Below are 24,950 nucleotides of genomic sequence, written 5' to 3' on the forward strand. Positions count from 1 at the left end.
ATCAGAGATGACATCAATGCAGACTAGTTCAAAGTAGTCAAAACATTTGAAAAGTCAATTTAAAACTCAAATCTGGGAAGACTTTTAAAACTGAATTCAAGATGAGGGGTGACCTTATAGAGGTTTCCAAAATTATGAGGGGCATGGAAAAGGGTAAACAGGCAGAGTCTTTTCCCTGGGGTTGGGGAGTCCAGAACTAGAGGGCATAGGTTTAGGGTGAGGGGGAAAAAAATATAAAAGAGACCTAAGGGACAACATTTTCACGCAGAGGGTGGTGTAGGTATGGAATGAGCTGCCAGAGGATGTGGTGGAGGCTGGTACAATTGCAACATTTAAGAGGCATTTGGATGGGTACATAAATAGGAAGAGTTTGGAGGGATATGGGCCAGGTGCTAGCAGGTGGAACTAGATTGGGTTGGGATATCTGGTCGGCATGGACGGGTTGGATTGAAGGGTCTATTTCCATGCTGTACACCTCGATGTCTCTAAGGAAAGCATCTAGGTGTTGCCAAAAAATATATGTATTTGAATCAAAACACCAATTTCCAATATTAAAAAATCATTTCTAACAACAGACAGTGATTAATGTTTGTTTTGCAACAAAGAAACTTGCGCATCACAATGAAAATGCACAGTTGCTCAAATGAAAGCATTCTAAAAATGTTAATTTCAGTGACTTACTGTTGGGTCTCGGGTGGAGAGGAAAATGACAAACGATGGTGAAAGGTCAATATCTTGATCACCAAGAGTAATAAGTACTCTACCCCCAGTCCTGCGAACTTCACGATTCAGCACAGGGTTCAAGATTGGATCATAACTTTCAACGTCCTAGAATTAATGGAACAGGCACAGTAAATATGCAAAAGCTAGCAAAGATAAAACTAAAATTGTTTCACAATGTACTCTTTGTTCTGACCTGGACAAGTAGTGGGTTACCAAATCTCAATGCACTCTCTAGGTTCTTCCTAAAGGCATCATCCAAGAAGCTGGTTCTAGTAATCTTGCGTTCCTTGTATTCATTCATTATAAACTCAGTGGCCTGACCAGACGGGTCAATAATTAATGGGTACCTTTCCAAAAATAAAATGTTTAATTAGTAAATTAAATGTTAAACATGAACCAGATCACATTCCTTTTAAATGGGATTGTCATTAGAAACTATACAATGTTCACATAAAGAGGAGCCAATATAATCATGAAAACTCATTGTAGGGCTTGGCCAAAAGGTCCAGGTTAAGTCCCATCTCTCCAAACATGTATCACCACATCTGAAAATGTTGACTGGAAATATCTAAGCAATCCAACGATGAATGTGAGCTCCAAGTAGTTTAAGAATTGAGCATTTGAACCCAATAATGGACTAGTGGGCAAAGGAATTTTGAGCGTCAAGCCAGACAAACTAGGCTTTAAGATCAGAGGCAGGTGCATGTTAAATTAAATAGTTATAACAAAGCCGGTGGTACAAAAGATTCTCGCTTTGGCTTGGACAGAAAATACTCCTAATGGCAAAGGACTTGCTCCATGAAAGACAAGTAAAGTAGAGCACAACATCAATGAGCAAACGTTTTTTCTTAAAACGGAAAACTAGAGGCTGAATTTCAGTGACATTCTCTCAATTTTCTGCCCGGTGTTGCAGTGTATTGAAAACTGAATGTGGAGATTTAAGAACTGTTACATTAAGGACAATAAGAGGAGCATATGAATCACTGAACCAAGGTTGTGAGGGAATACAATATGCATGCAGATTAGAAAAAGCAGTTAAAAGAAGAGGTTCATAGATTTTGTCAGGAAGAGAGATTCTTTCAGTACTACTGAAGTTGTCTGAAACAGTAATTAAGCATTCTGGGTCAGAAGGGAAAACTTTGTGGTATCCTTGTGCAACTGACAAAGCCTTATCCTATTAAGATCAAATGGAATACATTCATAGAAACACAAAATACAGGTGCAACAATAGGACAGCTGCCTATTGAGCTACTTCACCATTCAATATGGCCATGGCTGATCCTCTACTTCAAAAGTCACACTCCTGCTCTTTTCCCTTCTACTCTTCTTGTACCCAAACAGAACTTTGTTTCATCTTCAATCTCAACTCTTCCTACTACTCCTGGTGAGAACACAGAGGCCAAAGTTCACTATTGATGGGATCACAAAATATTTGCAGGCAAAGTGGTAACAAAACACCTCCCAAATCTACTAAGTCCTCACCTCCTTGTAGCTGCCAGGTTTTCTTATAAAGATGAAACCCAGCGAACAGCAACTAAAGTCCAGAATAAAATTACAATGAAGCCTGCAATCTTATATTTAGTAAATTCCAATCTGGCTAAGAAGAACATATCGGTCGCCCACACAAATTCTGGTTTCAGCTAAAGCTAAAAATGGACATGCGAGATGGTGGTTTGGATTGGGAAAAAAAAAGATTTTCTTCGATCTTTACTCCAACCTCCTGACCTTCCAATCCAAAGTTAACTTTTTGGTTCTTAGATTAAAATTCTCTCCACAGTCCAAGTTAGTCAAACTCTTTTCAAAGCTGAATTCTTCATTTTGTCTTCATGCTATTTGCTTGTTATCATTGTATCAATCATTCATTCACACAAATAAGAATTGTTCAGAGCCTGGGTTTTTCATATAAAAATGAGAACAAAAACTACTGAGGAGTATTTTAGCCAACAATGGTATTTAACATTTCCTCTTAAGAGGTTTGGAGCTTTAGAGGTTCAACAGTTTTTAAAAGATGCCCTGACTTGAAGTGCCAATGGGTAAGAAAACAAAGTGAGGGCTTATGCCCGAAACGTCGATTCTCCTGTTCCTTGGATGCTGCCTGACCTGCTGTGCTTTACCAGCAACACATTTTCAGCTAATAAACCTGATAACCTTCCACAAGTTTATTATGTACATTCAGCCAGAGATATAGGAAAAGGAGTAGGTCATTCAACACCTTGAGCATATTCCACCATTCAATGAATCATAGAATCCCGACAGTGTGGAAGCAGGCCATTTAGCCAATCGAGTCCACACTGTCCCTTAAAAGAGCATCCCACTTAGAACCACCCCTATACCCTATCCTTGTAACCCTACATTTCCCATGGCTAATCCACCTAGCCTGCACATCTCTGGAGAATATGGCCAATCCATCTAACTGCATGTCTCTGGACTGTTGGGAAGAAACCTGTGCCCGTGGGACAAACCCATGCAGACTTGGGGAAAACATGCAAACTGCAGACAGCCAATCTCTCAAGGATAGAGTTGAATCCAGGTCCCTGCCACTTTGAGACAGCAATGCTAATCACTGAACCACCATGTTGCCCCAGTGGCTGATCTGTGGCCTAAGTCCATATATCTGCCTTTGGTCTATATCTCTTTGCTTGACCACAAGTTAAATATACAGAAAAGTATCTTGTACAAGTCTAGAGTACTTTGCCATGCCAAAAATAAACACAAACAACAGGTGCCTATTTTTACAATACTGACATTTATGTAGAAACAGTGTGGTTAGAACAGTTTCAACCATTCTATCAAACATTAATTTCATATTTAGTCCATGAGAATACTCCAGTTCCAGTGTGGTCTTAAAAGGCCAGAAGTATCTAGCAAACAGTCAGTCCTGTTATAACTATTACCAATAAAACCATAAACAAAAGGATTTTTTTAATACGTGCCTATTGAAGCGCTTCAGCATGATGGCATTTTCTGTGCACAAGTCATCGGCAGGTAGAGAATTTGCTTGCCAGCGCAGACGCTCATCAGCATTAGATAGATACTCTGTTCTTGCAATGTCTGTACGGAACTGAAAGTAAAAGTCAATGACTAACTTTGACCTATACACAATCAAATAGAGTACAGGTTCTACATAGCTGATAAATAAACTTGGAAAGTCAGGAGAAACCCTATTACCCATGAGACAAGAACGTAGAACCCTTCACAAGAGCTTCTCAATCTCGAGTAATACTGCAGTCCCAGTTACTGTTATTCTAACTGGAATCTCCTCACATCTTTATTGTTTTGAAATTCTTTCTCGCATCCTAGTTATCCATTCTCCTTGGGCCATAGCCTCAGTTAAACAGCATTTTCTGTGCTACAAATACATGCTGCATGAAATAAACTCTTTCCATCCGTACACGTACTTTCCTTAAGCATTTAAGCAGGTAGTCATATACGATTTGCATGTGCCTCGGATAATAAACAGAGGATTACTATTCCTTATCCTACCCTGTTGGTTCAGACATGGATCTTGACAACTGCTCTCACATCAACTACACCCTTCACACACATTCAAAAGACAATCCCTTACTATCATTGACGTGGGGAACAATCCCTCCCAGACTCATGAAAATTATACACAAGTCACAGTCAAGGTACTGAATCACCAATAACAAATTTTCTGTTCTGAATACCAATCAACAGGATCCAAAACAACAACTCTAACACAAATCTTAAACTCCTGGAAGTATATAAAATTACCAGAATGCTTGCTTGTTGTAGGTGATGTGCCCAAGTTGTAAACAGATTTTGGCGCATTTGCTGATCAAAGTATCCTGCATAAGCGATGAAAGCAGCTGATAGTAAACAGTCTCCAGCTATAGTGGCCATCTGATTCTTGAAAGTCTCACTGGTCTTTTCCCAGCGATCTCGTTCAGCAGACAAACTCTTCAGTAGTGCAGTACTTCGGTTAACCTGAAGGAGGATTTTGTGCATTTTATGGATAAAAGAAACATGATATTTTGAACCCAAATTATCCAAGCTTTAGTTGCTGTCCAACCCACCCTAACTCTTTTAGAAAGACTTACATAACACAGACAGAAGGTGCATTAGAAAATCTTTACTTAAACATTACTCACCTTCGCTTCTACTGCTGCAAGATCAGCTTTAATAGCTTGGGCTTCAGATATCAGAATAGCATACTCTTCCTTGTAACGAGCAATACTGGTTTCCAGGTCACGGATCATTTGCTCAACCTCATCAGCCTTCTGCTGGTTCTCTTTTGCATCATCTTCCAGCTTTTGTAGTTCATTGCGCAAGGGTTCAACTCGTTTTAACATATCAGCATAATTAAGCTACAAAACAAAAGAAATTATATGAAAGTAAAACAATTATGCAAGGTTATAATATGTCAAGACAACAGATATTGAGAGAAAAAGAGTGGGAAAAGGAGTGGAAACAAAATAATGATTAATGGATTGTACGACTAGTCCTGATCAAACTTCTTACATTCTCAAATTACTCACTTGTGCAATTGCCCACTTCACCATTGGACCACAAGCCAAAGATGCTCTGTTGACTATTTCATAGTTGTAGCTTGGATTGGACATGTAGTTTTTCTTCATCTTCTCTCGGATAACATCACTGATGAATAAAGATGAACAATATTAATATAGCTAATCTCTTAAGTTTATGGATGCAAATTTCACAATTGATACAGCACTACAAAAAAAAAAAGGTGCCAGTTATAAACTAGGTGGTGCACAGCAATGAAGAGCAGCAATAGAGTCAAATGCAAGATAAATGTGATATTTTAAAATTAAAATAATGAATACCTTAATTCTTCAGTATTAAAGTTGACTATGCTGGTGATGAAATTATCTCTGATAATAACTTGTCTGATCTTTTTCCAGTCATTTGTCTCCTCACCCAGCAGGAGACAGATTGATTCTAAAGCGAGTTTTACTGCAGCAGGCGGATTGGCCATAGCTCTCACTTCAACAAGATGCTGCTTCTTTATAGAGCTCACAGCTAATAGAGGGGTGAAAAGAAAGGGGCTTTAAATGGACATGCAAGAGGATAAAGGTGTACACAGTTGCTGGGACTGGAGGGGAAATTTGTAATCTGAAGACCAGCAGTACATTTAGTCAGACAAACTTCAAATTTGTTTGCTTAATAAATGCTACATCAAATAGGAAATTCTATTTATGGCCAACTGTTATGCAATTTTTCTTCAGCTTCAAGCTGGTCTTCTAGGAAATTTCCTTTTACTCCAGCAGCTGTGTGCACCCCATTATTCACCTGATTTCGTCAGCTGAAAAATTTACTATGGTCGGTATGAAGTTTTCCCTCATAATGATCGAACGGATTTGTTTCCAGTCAGTTGTACTTTCGCCCAGGAGAAGACAGATTGACTCGAGTGCTAGCTTCACTGCACCTGGCGGATTAGCCATTGAACGAACCTCTACCAAGTGCTGCTTCTTGATCGATTTTACAGCTAATCAGACCAGCACCGTAGACCAAAGTGCAAGTAAGCAGTAAGAGAAAAAGTGAAGATTAGGGGAGACAGAAAATTGAGATAAAAAAATCACATAGAAAAGATCAGTTAGTCAGTTGTTTAAAAAGGCAGAAAATTAATAGGTTCATAGTTCCAAAATATAAAGTAAACAAAATGTCACTAAAGATAGCAATTCAGCATACTAGACCAATTTCAAAGATTTTTTTTAAAAAAGGTTGCAATTTAAAACACATCTAACCATTCTGAGCCTCAATAACAGCAGGCTCTACCATATCCAGATCTTCCTTTACTTTCATCTGCTTGTCAGCAATTATTTCTTGTTGTTTGTGAAGCTGCTCCTGAATTTCCTGGCTCATAACCTATCAAAACAGAGCGAAAGGTATCTTACTTGATCAATTCTATTCTGAACTGGAGTTTAATGTCAATTAAAGTGTCCTCTCTTTCAAATTACCTTCTTCTTTTCTGCTTCTTGTTGATCTTTCACCATTTTCTTCAACTTATCATTGGCTGCTGCATTTTTAACCTCCAGTTCTTGGCTTTTAATTCTCAGATCACGCCGTAATTCTTCAACCTAGAATGAGTAAAAGGACTTTTTATTTTCAGGTACAAATTATTAACAGAGCAAATTTATGAAGTCTGACAATTTATTGTATTTCCACAGTATCACCTTTAAATAGTATCCCAGGTTTATAAAATATATATTTGCCCAAAACAAAATTTGTCAGAATTCTTTGGTGTGCTGTTCAAATGACTTTTTGTTGATGCAAAAAGTCTAAGGAGAACATTTATGAAATCCTTAAAAAGGGCAATGAAGAGTCAAGAGTGACAAAAAGAAGTCATGTTGGATTTAGAAGAATATGTAAAACTTTAGTCATCTTTCATTGCTGAAATTGCAGTTTAATCTATAGCACAGAATATAAAGATTAAACAGATACAATGCAGGAGGAGATAAAGAGAATTTTTGGCCATCGTTACTGGTAGATTATAACTAGTTAATAGTAGTATCGGAATTACTTTTTTTTAAGCCAAGTCACATTCAGAAACAAAATCACTGCTCAATCCGCTTACTTGCCCTCAAAGTAGGACAAATTAATGTAAATGGAAGCTTGGAATCACAATTTTCATTAAAACATTACACAAATTTAGTGAGATTCATGGATTTGCTAACTGTACCTGGTCAACTGTTTCCTTAATCTTTCTCAGACCAACATTTAAATGCATCTGCTGCTCTTCCAGTTCACTACGCTTTTCATTGAACATGTTGGCATAGTGGTTAATGAAGTCCAGATAATGGCGAGGAGTGATTGCCATTATTCTGCCTCCACGCTTGGCCAATCGAGTATTTGCCTAAAAAGAAAAAAAAATTCAGTTTAACTGATTTAAGATATTCAACAAACATTTTTGAAATTTAGGTTCAAATAGATGTATTGTAAAAGCATTCCTAAAAGTGCTGCTAAAATACATAAACGACAACGAAATCAAGTACTATTCAAAACAAGGATGAAAAAAATAAATAATCTCAATATCTTGGAAATTTATCAAAAAAAGTTTATTTTTAAAAATTGATTCTAAAAAGTTTTAAGTACCATCCAAATATGCAATAAAACCTATTAAAACTTCTATCCCCAAAATACCCTAAAAAGCTTTCAAATTGCAAACTGTTGACTTCAGATTCAAAGTATATATAGTCCATTTACTGAGATTTTTTTGAGATACAGGTTATTTCACATTTTAAAAAAGCCTTCACACATCTGTTCAAATACACAGACATGCCTAAAATGAGATTTCATTTATGAAGGTACACTTTTCATATTTAAAAAGGGAATCAGTATTGCTATATCAGTTGCCTTCAGTACTCCCACCTGATGCAACGTCAGATGAACAAAAACACAACTGTTAACAATAGCTTCTCTGTGAGATGGTGGTTGAGGAAGCTTATCATATGCAATTGGCATGTAGTCAGGGACAACGTAATTGGGTTTTTCAAGGTCCATTTTGCTGGTGAATTCTTTACCAACTTGGTACAAGGCTTCAGTGGACCAGTCGCCAAACCAGTTCAAGACACACCTAAAAAGATTTTAAAGAAAAGGGTATATTCAAATGAAAACATTAATGATGGGTTTTAAATTTCATTTCATTTAATTAATTCCATATAAAATTGTTTATAACTTTTGAACCAAATAAGACAACTTATAATGTTTAAGTTAAGCTGTGTCGATTGAAGCACATGCTTAGTATGAAAATCTATCTTGGGTTTGCATTTTGGAAAATGGCTTGACACTTATCCTGAAATGAGCAGATTGCCTTACGAGGAAAGGCCAAGAGTAGGTCTCTATCCTCTGGGAGTTTAGAAGAGTTAAAGATAACTGAATTGAAACATAAAAGATCCTGAGGATATTTGACCAGTTGGATGTTGAAAGAATGCTTCCTCTTATGGGAGAATCCAGTACTAGAGATCACGGTTTAAAAATAAGAGGGCACTCATTTATAACAGTTGAGGAAATATTTTTCTCTCAGAGGGATGAGTCTTTGAATTTCCTTCCGCAAAACGTTAGTGGATGCAAAACCTTAAATATTTAAGGCAGAGGCAGATAGATTCACGATTATCAAGGGAATGAAAGATTCTTGGTGACATGTAGGAATGTAAATTTGGAGGTTAATACCAGACCAACCACATTCTTACTGAATGGCAGAACAGGCTCAAAAGGGCCAAGTGGCCTACTCTCATTCCTAACTTGTATTGATTCAAGTAATCTTACCCAACTGTGCGAACAGGAAATATTAGAAACAAAAAATACTATACAAGCAAATAAACATGCTGAATAAGAAGGGCTTATCTGGACAGGCCAGAAGATGGAAAGAGAAATATTAAAGTAGTACACAATGTTTGCCACAGTTCATTCAGTGAGTGACTCCTGCCCTATAAAAACCTGTTTACCTGTTAAACAAAGCTGGAGAAGTTGCAGCTCTATCTTTCAAGCCTTCAGATGATGGATTCATGGTAAAAACAACATGCAAGTTGCGGATAACCTGACCCGTGAACCACTTGTACAGTTCCTCATGAGTGTCAAGCATTAAACCTTCCTTCTGAGCACCTTCTTTGCATTGAGTCATTAAGGTAGCATACTCATCTCCTTCAAATAGCCCAGGCACCTGTTCAACAGGATATCAAATTAACATGCTTGCCACAAAATTTTTCATTACCCTAAGCTTAGGGAATCTTATGCTTTATATGGGTCTGCCTTATTTTGAATTAATGATTAGATATCAACATGAAATACTAACTCCATTTCTTTATTCACAGATTCCGCCACATCTGTGGAATACTTGCAAGAATTTTAGCTTCCTCCCCTCTGTTCTGATGTTAACTGAATAGAATGTCGACACAAATGCTAAGTACAAGAACTACAGTACTCAATGTTCAAAAATCCTTTTTAAATTAACAGCCTTAAAAGCATTTTGCTAATAGCAAGAAAAGTCCTAATTTTGCAGGATTACATCACTAACCAATTTACATAAAAATAGGTATTTTAAAGCTGTGGCAGATCATTGGTTGGCAAGCACAATTCAGGTATAATTAACAACGTTTAATATTTACCTCCCCATTGGCTAACAATGTATTCATACGTTCCAAGAAGCTCGAATCAAGTACGTTGGATTCATCCATAATGAAAGCAATCTTCTCATTTTTGCAACCTGAGCGTCTCAACACTGTTCTCAGATCCTCATCGAAATCCTCGCCTGTATATTTTCTATGAACCTACACACAAATATTTCAAAATTTCAATTCTGAAATTGAACTTTAAAGAAACTTAATTTTACCTTTTCTCGCAAAAATCAACTAAGCCAAACCTTTATCTGATAAACACTAAGGCCATTCATCCAGGCAACAAAACGAGACAGTGTTGTTTTTCCTGCACCACTAACTCCAATAAGCAGCAAATGGCCTTGTGGTTGCCGGAATATCCTACGAAAAAATGAAGTTATATTTTAAAATTGTAAGAATGGCAACTGAATAATTAAAAACTACTGAAGGATAAATCAAACACCTGAAGTCTAATTTGTTTTGAACATAATATGGAAGAGGTCAATATATAAATCACCAAATTCTACCCATAGTTCACAATGAGAAACAAAAACAGGTTGCTTCCAGAGTTTCCAGCATCAGTTGTATAGCATTAGCCTGGTGCTCTTTCTATGTTGTCATTCAACCAGCCACCAAATGAACACAGTTTTCAGATTTACACTACAATCACAATTCAAAGTAGGTTTCACACCTGCAATTCAACCCTTGCTCTGATCAGACATAAATTCCACGGACCGTTTCCAACGTGAACTCCATTCCCAGCCTTATAGCACGTTCCCAATGACCCCTTCTATGCAATGTATCTAGGTCTCTGGATTTCATCCGGTAGCATAGCCACCATTACCCTATTTACCACCCTTATGTCTTTCACTGCTTTTTAAAGATTGATTATTAGCTACCTACATCTGAGATCTCAACACTTCTCCAATTCAAACTTTCATATTCATCACCTTCTTACAGCTGAGCCTTCAGATATCTAGGTCCCAAGTACAGGAATTCCTTCCCTTGACCTCTCCCACTTCAATACCTTTAAGATGCCCCTTAAAATCTGTGTTGTTCTTTAATGTTAGAAGACTTCTGTGAACTCTGTTAGAAATTTTTATTAAAAATTAGGCAAAATCTAATCAAATCCACAAAGGAAATTTTAGGCTAGGTGACTAAGGCTTGATCAGAGAGGTCTACAGCACAGAAAGAGGCCCTTCTGTCCATGCTGGTCAAAAATAACCCAACTATTCTAGTCCCATTTTCCAACACTTGGACTATAACCTTAAGTGCCTTGACATCACAAGTGCACATTTCAAACGTTGAGGGTTCTGCCTCTACCACCATTACAGGCAGTGAAATCCAGATTCCCACCACACACTGGTGAGAAAAGCTTCATCACATTTACCTTAAATCTAAAGCCCTAGTCATTGATCCCTCTAACAAGGAGAAAGTTTTTTTCTGGTCTACCATATCTACCCCTCAAATCATATTCCCTCTCAATCGGCTGCTATAAATGAAAACAACACTGAATGGACTTGAGACAACATTGGATGAAATGTGGAATTCCTGGAACAATCACCTTCCTCAGCCCTACAACAGAGGAAGGCCATGAAAGGATTTAAAACACAAGACGAAGAATTTTTAAACTAAGCTGTTGTACTGAGAGCAAATATTGATCGGCAAGCAAATGAGTGGAACTGTGCACGAGCCAGGATACAAGCAGAGACCTTTGTATGAGCTCAGGTTTACCGAGGATAGAGACGGAGAGACTCATCTAAGCCATTTCAAGTACAAATAGCTTAGTCATTCAAAGAAACAAAGTCATCGCAATTGGATGGCAGAATTAATAAAATCTTATAAGATAGTCAGCTAATGCCAGATGCTACTATTATTGGTTAGGTAATTAGGCTTTAAATGGGGAAGGCCAGATCTTAAACAAAAAGCCTTCAAGGTAGAGGGCCAGATCTTTCCTGCCTAAACTGCCTGGATTTAATCTTATATACATACAAACCCTACTTCTCTTTTCAGGTTCTTTAACTAATGAAGTAAGTTCACTTCTGAAAGTTATCCTATTTCACCCTTCATAACTTTACAACATTTTGCACATTGCCCTTTATTCTGCACTGAAAAGGTAAATGTTCTACTTCCACTTTTATATTTGTGTACTTTGGCAATGTAGTTTTACCGCCTCGGTCTCCAAATCTGTCCTATAATGGTTTCCTGAGCCATTTATTTCCAATAGTGCAATAATTTCAAATACAGGGACAAAATAGTGTCAGACCAGAAACAAAAACAAAACAAACTGCTAAAAAAACTCAGCAAGTCTGGCAGTCTCCTTAGAAAGAAATCAGGATAATGTTTTGGGTCAAGTATCCTTTCTCAGAAATCTTGATTTCTCTCCATATATGCTGCCAGAACTGCTGAGTTTTTCCAACCATTTGCTTTTGTTTGATTTACAGCATTCACTGTTCATTTGGTTTTTATGTAGTATCATATCAACTCTTAATTCCAGTGCATAATTACCTGTCAATTCTCAACACATGGTCCAATACTTCATTAAATAACACCAAGGGGACATCTAGCTCCTCCTCATAGAAAACTTTGAGCCTTGCCTTGACATAGTCTCTTAGTTCTTCTTGATCGACTGGTATATAATCCTGAAATAAAGATAGCACTTTGTGAAAGGGTAGGCTAATCTGGTCAACAAACAATTCAGCACATGTGGAAAGGAGTGATTGCAACTGTGGGCCACAAATCACTTTCTGGGGGAATGGTAAAGCTACAATGTCAGCAAAGTCTTCATTTAAATAGTCATTTTAGCTGAATAATAATCAGACAACTTTATGCCCGGGAAGGAAAACACTATGGAGTCACTAATATGTAAAGGAGGAAAGACAGTGAATAATCAAAGGAGGACATATGGGAACTGCAAAGCAACAAAATGTATTGTCTTGGAAATGACTGCAATCTTGGAATTGAGTAGGAATCAACGCGTGCAGGAAGTTATTGAAATCCAAAACTTTTAGAAAGGCTCGACTAATTTTCCTACAAAATAAGAGCATGAATATGATAAGAGTTCAATTTCCCGCACTAAGAAGAAATTAGACTCGAGGAACATTCTTCTGGCTAGCATGAGGTACAATATTAAATTGTTACCAGTTATTAAAAGGAGTGAAAGAATAGTCAAATAAGGTATTTTTGCAAGTTTCGCAAAAAGGTGCAAAATGTGAAATAGATTTTCATTGGGGTGGTAAACAAAAATTCCAATGGTGAGCTTTAAAATCAATATGACTTACTGATTGGAACAAATTGTGAGGAGGATAAACCCTCAGTTACAGTATCACAGGAAGGAATCAAATTCCTTTTGGTTGAAAATGTAAGCAAGAAGGATCAAATCATTCCTATATTAATAACTCAAAAAAATCAAGAGGTCTCTTAATGCATACTTTTTGCAAATTTAAACCAATCCAGTTACAACTATTTAGATGAGAAATTGATAAGTATTCATATATAATTTTTAGAACATAATGTAAAAGATCCAATTGAAAATAAACAAATTGAACACACTGGAAAGAGACTACGAATGCAGGTGCATAGATCCTTGGAAGTGAAATCGTAGGTAGACAGAAAGGCATTTGGTATACTTGCCTTCATTGATCAGAAGGCCATAGGAGTTGAGATGTCATGTTGCTGCTGGACAGGATATTGGTGTTGCCACTTTTGAAATATTGCTTGCAATTCTGACCACCCTTCGATAGGATGGAGGTTGTAAAAAATGGAGAGGATGCAGCAATGATTTATAAGAATGTTGGTGGAACTGGAGAGTTTGAACTGTAGGGAGAGGTTGAATTGGCTGGGGTTTTTCCCGCTAGAGCTTGGGAGGCTAAGGGATGACCTTATAGAGGTTTATAAAATCATGAGGGGTATGGATAGGTCTTTTTCCCAGGGTGAGAAAGTCAAAAATTGAATAGCATAGGCTTAAGGTGAGGGGGAATACAAAAGATTCTTAAAAGGACCTGAGGGGTAACTTGTTCACATAGAAGATGGTCTGTGTATGGAGTGAGCTGCCAAAGGAAGTTGTGGTGGGGCCTACAGTTACAACATTTAAAAAGGCACTTGGATGGGTGTATGACCAAGAAGAGTTGAGGGGGATATGGGCTAAATGCTGGCAAATGAGATAGGCCAGATTGGGATGTCTGGTTGGTGTGAAAAAGATCTGAAACTTTTCAGTATGACTCCAATAGACCAAATGTTTGACAATGTTGTTTCTTGGAAAAGTATTTACACAACCAATCTTTTACCTTGGATAGCCAGTTGCTATACAAAATGGGTCTGATTAAAGCCTTGTCTTTATCAATATTAGGGAAATGCTTGAGGGCCACCACATCAATGTTCTCATCTGTCCATTGTCTTTCCTCATCCTCCACAAGTCTAAAAATGAAGGAAAAGGAACATGAATTTTGGAGTCATATACTTCAACTTTGTTTAGTGTAAACACTGAAAATAACAATAACTGAAAAATGCTGATCTTGTAGAATACAAACCTGTCTTGGAACAAACGCAGAGCCTCATGGGCCCAGATCCTAATCAACCCTTCAACTGCCAATGTTTCTAAAGGCCTTAAAGCCTCAAAGATTCCTCTCACCCAACGCGTCATTTCACGAGGGGAGTAAATATAATGCGGCTGTATGTCTTGGGTGAAACGCTCCTGTGAAATAATAGAACATGCACTATTGAACAAAGTTCAGTTTCTACATTACCAAAATTACAAACTGCATTTAATGGAGATTAAGAAGTTTAATAAAAACTTAAAAATGAAGTAACATCATGCCGATCCAAAGATAAGACATTTCAATGATTAAACATTTATGACGTACATGTTCTTCTTCTAACTTCCAATGGAAACAAGAACAGATGTCCAACTGACCCTCAAAGACAACCCACCCTAATACAGGTTATAGAAAATAGAAAACAAGAATTTCTAGTGTGAAGGCACATTATTCCATCTAGACAATTCTATGCAGTATCTTGGCAAGATTATTTGATTAGCCACTTCTTTCACATAACATTTTTGTATTTTAAAATATCACCATCCTTCTCTAGCCATCAATTAATATTACCATTAAATAATATCAAAATTAATGTATCCTACTTAACTAATGTGGATCCAGCTTTTAGATTTGCCTTAAAGGTAGTACCAATTGAATTGAATCAGCTGCCACCTGTGAGATTTCCTGTTCACTACTGTACAGGAAAAAAACAAAAATCCCACACCATTCACTCCATTCCTGAGAGAATTTGGATCTTGTGTACTTGAACTCCATCACCATAACCAAGCTAATACAATTTCTATCATCGATATTAATCTGAAAACTTGCACCTTCACCTGAAACTTTGAAGCTCAAAATCACAAACACAATTTACCTGTGACATCATGTAGAATTCCACCATAGCTGCTGTAAGGGGGTCGGCATATGTCCGCAAGGATGGAATGAGTCTAAGCATAGCTCGGTTGAATGTGCCGTAAATCTGAGTGAGAGATGCTGGTCCTGGATAGTCCACATACACAACAGGTACATGGCGTAGGAACCTACAAACAAGTAGTAAAATAGAGGATTTACAACCAGTGACAGGTTTAACAGCACAAATTGAGGGTTTAACAGCTAATCCAAGTCTTCACTGTATTTTCAGTTAAACCAAAGCTATCCAGCTGGATGCCAATGAGGGAAAAAAAACTCAAAACTTATGGATAAATCATCCTGGTTATGCAGTAGGAACAAGGTCAAACTCTGGTACAGTTAGAAAAGTTGATGAAAATTATATATTGAAAATTAAGAAACATAAGCTTATATTATGCTAGATTTCAGCCAATTTATCTTGTGTGAACAATTTGATACATCCCGTTGGCTGAAAACTAAATTAAAATTCTTAACCTTTTCATTCCAATCAATACTTAGTCTTTAACTTTTGTCTAGGTTTACACAAAAGTCATTCTACACAACCTTAAATAATTCAAGTTTTGGCTACTTGTACACTAAGTTTGATAGTTAAACAGAAGAATTATTACCTATGAGAAAGCGGCTTTCTTCCTGGGTCAGTAGATGGATTGCAAGCTCCAACAAATTGGATTCTTTCCAGTTTAACCCAAGTCTGATCTGAAGTACGGAAGAAACCTCCATGCTCTACCATCTGAAACAAAAATGGCCCACAATGATTATGTTGCAATTAAATGCCCTGCTTTAAATGTCTAATCTAAGTATCGTCTTACTAACCTGCCGAATGAAGGATATAACTCTTTGAGTGCCATATTTGTCCATGTCTGGAAGATTGATTTCGTCACAGAAAAGCACAAGCCATTTGCCAAGCTGCACAGGCGCTAATACAACTCCATTCGGTGTCCGACGATATTCACAGTAGTGATCAAATGTTTTCAGAACTAGCTCAGGTGTCGTTGCACTGGAGAAGTTCAGACCCACAACCTAATCAAATGGAGACAAACACTGTTAGAATAGCTTTAAAAACTTATTTAAATGAACAGAAGCTAGAAGCAACAGAATGAATGTTCTAGAAACAACTGCATAATTTTACTTTAATACAAAGGTCCAAAAGCAATTTAGTAGATGCCAATTCTTACCTCCATATCTGGTAGAGCTCTTAGTGCACTGAATAGAGTCATAGTCTTGCCAGATCCAGGTGGGCCACATAAAACTAATGGTTTATGTTCAGCTAACCACGTGTACAGAAGGGCTTCATGACGGACCGTATCCAGAGTTGGTACAACGACGTCTGGTGCAGCAACTTTGTGAGTCTCCACTTCAATCTGGGGCACCTTGGACTGCCAAGGAACCCACTCTCCAGTAATAGATACCTAAATTTTGAAAAAGCATATTACAAAATCAAGTTTATTATTTTCAACTTCAATCTGCTAAATTTACTTTAGTAATCAGTAACTATGACAAAGAAATCATTCCATTAACAAGCTGTTGTACTAATTGAGTGAAACCAATCTTATTTGCTCCATCAAACAAGATAATCCTGACCACTCACTACTAGCACCAAATATCTACAGTCACCATAGCCCTACTCTCCCATTAAAGAGACAATTGCTGGGAATCTAACCTGGGGGTGAACTGGACAGTTGGAATTCAGCAGGTGAAGTGATTCATTTTAGTCAGAAGAATGAGTGACACCATATTAAATACAATTTTTTAGAGCATATATGAACAGCAATAATTGAGAGCTCATATACATGGACATTTTAAGATGGCAGGACAAGTTGAAGTGGTTAAGAAAGTATATAGGATCTTGAGCTTCAGTATTAAAAGCATCAATACAGAACTTATATTCAACTTTTACATAACACTCAATTGGAATAGTCTGTTACATTCTGGGCAAGATAGAATGTTACCAGAGATAAGAAAATCCAAATATATGGAGTGACTGGGTAATGGAAACAATCTGAATCAAGCATATGAAATTTGAATTACAAGTCACTTGCCCAGAAGCAAATCAAACAAAAGTACGAGAAATTCAAAAAATACAGAATATTCCAAATGTGCAAACAATGCGTATTAGATCGGCATGAGAGACTTCCTACCTCAAAGTCAATGATAGGCATGTTAGGTGTGCTTGGCAGTGGAATGGTGGTAATTCGTCTTATGTATTCACCAAGTTCTGCTCTCATCTTCAACCGTGCATCACCCGAAAGTGACCACAGAATGGCATAAATTAAGTATTTCTAGTCAAGAAACATAACATGAGCATTTTTAAAAAGATTTAGATGACAGAGTACATTTACTCATTTTCATGTAAACAAATCCAAGACCTGCAGAAGATCATACCTGGATGTATCGTTCCAACTGGTCATTTGGCATTGGAAAATCAGGATGATTAGCATTGTATAGTGCAACATTCCTGCAACCTTGGTGCATCATAGAGAAGAGGGAACCAAGACATCGCAATCGGGTAAAGTCCATAATGTGTTCCATCTTGGCAGCATGCTCTACTGCTTTGATAATCAAGCCATTTGAAGTGAAGTATGGCTGTAAAACAGTTGCTGCATCTCTCTGTATCTGTAATAAAAAGTGTTTAAACAATAACATTTGCAGCGAAAATTTTGCACAAGTTTTAGAGCAATTAACCTAAGGTCTGGGAAACGTTACTGGTTAGAAAGTAAAGTGATACATTTACCACTGACAAAAAAGTTACTTAAAATGTTCCTGGAAAATACTCTCAATTTAGTAAAAGAATAAAAGTATGAACAGGTTTGCAAGAAAACGTGGAAAAATACAGTTCAAGTTTTTTTGTTATTCAACAGGGAGAGATACAGTTCCACTTCCTTCGATCTAACACTAGAAGTTCACTCCAATATTCAAGAAAACTCACTCAATCACAGGGACAACTAACTGGAGAACAGCTGAACTGAAAACCTACAATTAGAGAAGTAACATCTAACAGGTTGTTTCTCATGCTGCGGCAGATCCTTCAATTACAGGCTCCTTTCCTCAGTCTTTCAAGCAGCAGGAACTGTGTCTGTAGTAGCAAAAGCAGGAGAGAGGAACTTACGATTGACTGAGCTGGAGGAGATACTTCAGTCAATCCAAAGGCTGCCATACAGCTAAGAATCACAAACTCTCAGTACTAGCTGCCTAGCAAGGGAGAATCTGTGTTTTGATAGTGTGGGCCAGGTATTATGCAGGGAACAGAGCAAATGTAATGGCTAAGGCACTAGAATCGTGGTTAATCCACAAAATGATTTGGGGAGTACCACATCTTTCACACCATGTAACTTCATCCATTCCTAACCAATTTATTGGAGTTTATACCCGCTCAATGTTAAGCATGTCAAGAATACAGGCAACATGACAACTTCCTGTAACAAGGCAGCATTCAGGCTAGTGGCAACCTTATTTTCTTTCCACATATGGGAGGTACATAGTATAAACATGTAGTCTGAAAATTGTTTACACAGGCAACAGTCAACATCCACATTCAATTTTTACTAAGGTTTCAGGAAGCTCTTTACAAAAGGCTTTCCTACTTTAAATAACAATACTTGGAAAACATTTTTACACAAACTATTGACTCAACTAATTGCTTTGATGAATGCATAAAAATATGGAATGTAAAAGACTTGGAATTTATAGAATAAATTACAGGAAAAATATTTAAGTGAAAAAGATTTAGTAAGATATGCAATCTTAGTAGAAATATCACCTTCCCCCCACCAATGTCAACACAAACACACAAGTTAAGATTATTACATAACTACATCAAGTAGGGGCATTAGCAATAATGAAAAAGCAGCCCTAGAAAAAAAAAGAGTAATTCAAATGATCTGGCTCATTTTATAAAGATGCAACCTCTGCTAAATGACACGCTTAGGCAGAAAATTCAAACTAATTTTGTACCTGAAGCATTGGGGAAGCAGCTTCTTGTTCCTCATCCTCTTTGCCTTTGCGTCGACGTTGGGCCTCCTCTTCTCCCTCATCCAGTGGAATATTACGCAGTCTAGCTAAGAAGTTGTTGAAGATCATATCAGTACTGAGAACATCCTCGCTAAACCATACCATTCCACATCTGGATACGGTGGCCAATGTAGCATATTTCAAGTCTTGGACTTCAAACATAATTCGCACCTGTTGAAAATAAAATCATGATCAACTTTTTGGACAAGCATAAATTCTATTCAATACAATTCTATCAATCCTTTGCAAAAATGCTTACATTTGATGGAAGGCTGAGACGCTCTCCATTGGGCAGGGTAAGCAATTTGTTATCATCGAGAACCGAATTCAAATTTTCTACCCATTCAGGATCCACATCACCATCAAAGATGATCCACTGACGTTTCTGCAGTTCACCTCGTACATTGTCAATAATCCTGAACAAATATATGATTTGCATAAAATTTGACATTGTTGAAGTATACAATTTGAACATTAAACATAGTTGATACTGACTTTGTAATAAGTGGAGAAAAACAACGAGCTTCCAATGGATTGTTGAGCAACTTTATCCACATTAGTTGAACCAAATGGACTAGGAAGTAGCCAAGTCCATTTTCCATCAGAGTTAGTGGTTTGCACCTCAACACCCATTAGAGACAGCACAGAAAACAAAAAAAAACTTGACACATCCTTGCTGGAAGCAAATGAGAGCATGTAGGGTGTGGAGAAGCTACCCTGTTCACAATGTCACTATATCAGTGGTATTCCGCATTAAGCAGGTATGAAAGAGGTCCACTTGAGCAACCAGCACCTTGTAATCATACAAGGGAGTCAACATCTTCAGGATGATAGAACTCTGTGGGAAGCTAGAAGAAAATTGATTGCTGGGCCTCTTACTGAGATATTTGTATCATCGATAATCACAGGTGAGGTGCCGAAAGACCAGAGGTTGGCTAATGTGGTGCCACTGTTTAAGAAGGGTGGTAAGGACAAGTCAGGGAACTACAGACCAGTGAGCCTAACGTCAGTGATGGGCAAGTTGTTGGAGGGAATCCTGAGGGACAGGATGTACATGTATTTGGAAAGGCAAGGACTGATTAGGGATAATCAACATGGCTTTGTGCATGGGAAATCATGTCTCAAACTTGATTGAATTTTTTGAAGTAGTAACCAAGAGGATTGAGGAGGGCAGAGCAGTAGATGCGATTTATGTGGACTTCAGTAAGACTTTCGATAAGATTCTCCATGGGAGACCGGTTAGCAAGGTTAGATCTCATGGAATATAGGGAGAAGTAACCATTTGGATACAGAACTGGCTCGAAGGTAGAAGACAGAGGGTGGTGGTGCAGGGTTGTTTTTCAGACTGGAGGCCTATGACCAGTGGAGTACCACAAGGATTGGTGCTGGGTTCACTATTTTTCATCACTTACATAAATAACTTGGATGTGACCATAAGAGGTATAGTTAAGTTTGCAGATGACACCAAAGTTGGAAGTGTAGTTGTCAGCGAAGGTGGTTACCTCAGATTACAACAGGATTTGGACCAGATGGGCCAATGGGCTGAGAAGTGGCAGATGGAGTTTAATTCAGAGAAATGTGAGGTGCTGCATTTTTGGAAAGCAAATCTTAGCAGGACTTATACACTTAATGGTTAAGGTCTAGAGAGTTTTGCTGAACAAAGAGACCTTGGAGTGCAGGTTCACAACTCCTTGAAAGTGGAGTCGCAGGTAGATAGGATAGTGAAGGCAGCGTTTGGTATACTTTCCTTTTTTGGTTGGAGTATTGAGTACAGGATTTGAGAGGACATGTTGCAGCTGCACAGGACATTGGTTAGACCACTGTTGGAATACTGCATGCAATTCTGGTTTCCTTCCTATTGGAAAGATGTCGTGAAACTTGAAAGGGTTCAGAAAAGATTTAAGGATGTTGCTAGGGTTGGAGGATTAGAGCTATAGCGAGAGATAGAATAGGCAGTTTTCCCTGGAACGTCAGAGACTGAGGGGTGATCTTACCGAAGTTTATAAAATCATGAGGGGCATGGATAGGATAAATGGACAAAGTCTTTTCCCTGTGGTCGGGGAGTCCAGAACTAGAGGGCATAGGTTTAGGAGAGGGGAAAAATATGAGAGACACCTAAGGGGCAACTGTTTCACGCAGAAGGTGGTATGTATATGGAATGAGCTGCCAGAGGAAGTGGTAGAGGCTGGTACAATTGTAACATTTAAAATGCATCTGGATGGTATACGAATAGGAAGTGTTTGGAGGGATGTGGGCTGGGTGCTGAGAGGTGGGACTAGATTGGGGTGGGATATCTGGTCGGCATAGATGTATTGGAACGAAGAGTCTGTTTCCGTGCTGTACATCTCTACGGCTCGAATAGGGAGGAAAACTGAAAAGAAAACAGTGGTCAACTTACTTTCTAAGAACATGTGTAAACAGTCCATCAGTCCATTCTCTGGTATTTGGGTCTAATGTTCCATATAAATGGTCTTTGCTGATAGCTTTTGGATCAATGATGTGAGCAACTCCTTCCACTCCCTCAAGCCGTTCAAGGGCCTTTAGTAAAACTCGCCAGGCCATACTCTTTCCACTGCCTGACGGTCCCACCATCATCAAACCATGATTGATTTGAGAGATCTGATATAACTGAAGTACCTAACGTAGAACATGTAATTAAAGTTACCAAGCAGTTAAAGAAAAATTAAATATTGGATAAAGCACAAAATTTACAAACAGAAATCCATAACTCACCTTTTCAACCCACATTCCACCAACATCTTCACCATCACCATAAGTTAGGTACATTTCCTGACAAACCTTCTTCAGCTCCTCACGCAGTTTAGTCATTGCTCCACGATGGTATTGTACTCCAGGGAATACATCAGACAAAAGACTAAATAGCAATGGGATATCTTCTGCAACCAGCTTGGGAACCATTGTCTCACAGACACTTTGGATTAGAATCTGTGGACAGATTGATCAATTACTCAACATGATTGGGTGGTGTTAATATTCATGAAGCAAAGTGAACACTTAATTGATGTCAAGGTCAGAAATGCTTATTTTTCTGAAGAGAAAGTACAAAGTACAAGTATAACAACCAAAGTAAGACATTCAGAAAAGATATTTCTCAACTTCTTTGGGCTTAAAGTACGATCAAAACAAGTTATAACATTGAAAAACACCAATCGAATATTAAGTCAGAATAGGAATGTTTATATAGATTAGATTCCCTACAGTGCAGAAACAGGCCCTTTGGCCCAATCAGTCCACACCTACCCTCCAAAGAGTAACCCACCCAGACCCATTTCCCTAATGCACCTAGCACTATGGGCAATTTAGCTTCGCCAATTCACCTAACCTGCAGATCTTTGGACTGTGGGAGGAAACCGGAGCATCCAGAGGAAACCGACACAGACAGTCGTCCGAGGCTGGAATCAAACCTGGGACCCTGGCGCTAAGAGGCAGCGGTGCTAAGAGGCAGCAGTGCTAACCACTGAGCCACCGTGCCAACCTGAAGTTAACAATTTCAGGAAATGCAGTCAGCAGGATTTGAACCTGCGCAGGGAACCATCTTCTAATCCATCACCTTAACCACACAGCCACAGCTGCATGTTGTATACTGTATTTCATTTTTCTTGTACGTACACTAATCAAGATAATTTGACAAGTAATGACAACTGCAAAGAATAACTAACCTCTTGCTCAGGTAGATTCTCTGCAATTTCTGCCTCATCAACATCTTCACCACGTTCTCCTTTCTCTTTCTTTATCTTCTGAATCCTCTCTCGCTTCACATTCCCTGCACTTACCAGTACACTCTTCAGGGCACGAAGACCAAAATCATAGTGACTCTGAGATGACAGCTGTTCATCACAAAGCCTTAAAAAGTAATTTTTGAAAAAGAAATTCAGTATATGAATGTTATTGAACTGGATCAAAAAACATGTGAAATTTTCACCAAAAGAGATTCAAGGAGAAATGTCATCGTGAAGCTTAACATGCTTACTTGAAGAATGGAACAATCTTGTTTGCAAGGGTTTCAGCTGTTCGGAATCCTTGAGAGTACAACATAACCTGTGCAATAAGTTGACGATCAGGCTTTGTCATTGCCAGACTACGGAAGAGTTTTTTCAAGTTGTCTGGTAGGTTGGAACGTCCAGCATAGCCTGGATTCATAGTAATGAAAATAGCCATATCTGCTCTGACTTTCACTTGTTTGTTCAGTAGCTCACATGTGATTGTAGGAGAACCTGAAAGAAAAAGTAACAGAATTCAAGCTGCAAGTTCAATACTTCACACAAGAACAGGAATAGACTAGGCAGCAGTTTGAAGCTGTTACACATTCCATTAGTTCACGTCTGAACTGTTCCCTCGCTCTAAATATGAATTGAAAGAATTACGGATGATGTAAATCAGAAACAAACAGAAATTGCCAGTAAAGTTCAGCAGGTCTGGCAGCATCTGTGGAAAGAAATCAGAGTAAATGTTTCAGGTTGTGAAACACTTCCTCACTCAATCTGAAATTTTAAGTGAAATCACAAACAATTGATCTCAGTGTTGTGGGGGCTGATATTCATGGAGTTTAATAAGGTGTAGGTTTTTAAGGAAATATTAAAGTTGGCAACAGTTAGGGGCCAAAAACCGAAATGGCTGGATAAGCTCTGCAAGTATGGCAGTATCTGCGGAGAGAAATCAGTAAGTGTTTTGGGTTAAGAAACACTTCCTCACTCAATCTGAAATGTTAACTCTGATTTCCGAGGATTCCTTTGTGATCAATTGTTTGTGATTTCATTTAAAATTTGGTTTAGACCATACTTAAGATGGAGAGAAAGTGAGGACTGTAGATGCTGGACAGCATGTGTCGAAAAGTGAGATGCTGGAAAAGCACAGCAGGTCAGGCAGCATCCAAGGAACAGGAGAATCGATGTTTCGGGTATTAACCCTTCTTCAGGAATTAACATCCTCTGATGTTGCCTGACATGTTGTACTTTTCCAGCGCCATACTTAAGATGGTGTGCACTCATCCCAAATTACGTTAAAAGATTAAATAATTCTTTGCATTTATCCCATCAGGTCAATTTATCATTTTACATAATTAGTGAGATGACTCCTCATCCTCCTGAATTCCAGGAAATACAGGCCAGATTTATAAAACCTACGCTCATAATTCAATCTTCCAGGCCCATGCATGATCCTGGCAAATATAGACTGTACCTCTGCCAGTGCATTCCTCTATCCTAAAACAGCTTGGATAACATACGCTAAGTTGGAGAAAAAGGCTAAAATGTTTCCACATCCACCGTCAGTATCTTTGCAGCAACCAAGTAGTAGTACAAGAGTATACTACTTCTATCAGCATACACATTGTTAAATCAATTACACTTGCTCATGCAGATCAAAGGAATAGTGACCTATAAACAATGCTTTTTGCATACTAGCACTGCTGCCTCACAGTGCCTGAGATCCGGTTCAATTCCCGACTCAGGCGACTGACTGTGTGGAGTTTGCACGTTCTCCCAGTGTCTGCGTGGGTTTCCTCCGGGTGCTCCGGTTTCCTCCCACAGTCCAAAGATGTGCAGGTCAGGTGAACTGGCCATGCTAAATTGCCCGTAGTGTTAGGTAAGGGGTAAATGTAGTGGTATGGGTGGGTTGCGCTTCGGCGGGTTGGTGTGGACTTGTTGGGCCGAAGGGCCTGTTCCCACACTGTAATGTA

The 24,950-nt window shown here is 38.3% G+C and overlaps 1 protein-coding gene across 2 annotated transcripts in view; it reads right to left on the reverse strand.

Moving 5' to 3' along the window:
- The window catches only part of dync1h1 (dynein, cytoplasmic 1, heavy chain 1), a 107,981-nt gene that overhangs the window by 25,922 nt on the left and 57,109 nt on the right, over positions 1-24,950 (reverse strand). The window contains exons 30-58 of one of the 2 annotated variants that reach the window (XM_043697386.1): positions 23,244-23,487; positions 22,933-23,116; positions 21,986-22,198; positions 21,651-21,889; positions 19,512-19,668; positions 19,196-19,423; positions 17,627-17,857; positions 17,383-17,523; positions 16,420-16,653; positions 16,058-16,264; positions 15,853-15,974; positions 15,210-15,375; positions 14,330-14,493; positions 14,087-14,216; positions 12,309-12,442; positions 10,067-10,181; positions 9,813-9,974; positions 9,153-9,367; positions 8,077-8,281; positions 7,388-7,561; positions 6,666-6,785; positions 6,453-6,573; positions 5,532-5,727; positions 5,223-5,340; positions 4,836-5,051; positions 4,459-4,671; positions 3,657-3,784; positions 917-1,070; positions 682-828 (exon numbers count right to left, since the gene is read on the reverse strand). In XM_043697386.1, the coding sequence (XP_043553321.1) occupies positions 682-828; positions 917-1,070; positions 3,657-3,784; positions 4,459-4,671; positions 4,836-5,051; positions 5,223-5,340; positions 5,532-5,727; positions 6,453-6,573; positions 6,666-6,785; positions 7,388-7,561; positions 8,077-8,281; positions 9,153-9,367; positions 9,813-9,974; positions 10,067-10,181; positions 12,309-12,442; positions 14,087-14,216; positions 14,330-14,493; positions 15,210-15,375; positions 15,853-15,974; positions 16,058-16,264; positions 16,420-16,653; positions 17,383-17,523; positions 17,627-17,857; positions 19,196-19,423; positions 19,512-19,668; positions 21,651-21,889; positions 21,986-22,198; positions 22,933-23,116; positions 23,244-23,487 (5,078 nt within the window). Of the gene's footprint in view, positions 1-681; positions 829-916; positions 1,071-3,656; positions 3,785-4,458; positions 4,672-4,835; positions 5,052-5,222; positions 5,341-5,531; positions 5,728-5,997; positions 6,194-6,452; positions 6,574-6,665; positions 6,786-7,387; positions 7,562-8,076; positions 8,282-9,152; positions 9,368-9,812; positions 9,975-10,066; positions 10,182-12,308; positions 12,443-14,086; positions 14,217-14,329; positions 14,494-15,209; positions 15,376-15,852; positions 15,975-16,057; positions 16,265-16,419; positions 16,654-17,382; positions 17,524-17,626; positions 17,858-19,195; positions 19,424-19,511; positions 19,669-21,650; positions 21,890-21,985; positions 22,199-22,932; positions 23,117-23,243; positions 23,488-24,950 lie in introns of both variants that reach the window. The other variant, XM_043697385.1, reaches the window with a different exon arrangement.

The sequence above is a fragment of the Chiloscyllium plagiosum genome, chromosome 10 (assembly GCF_004010195.1).
Source record: "Chiloscyllium plagiosum isolate BGI_BamShark_2017 chromosome 10, ASM401019v2, whole genome shotgun sequence".
Classification (NCBI taxonomy): Eukaryota; Metazoa; Chordata; class Chondrichthyes; order Orectolobiformes; family Hemiscylliidae; genus Chiloscyllium; species Chiloscyllium plagiosum.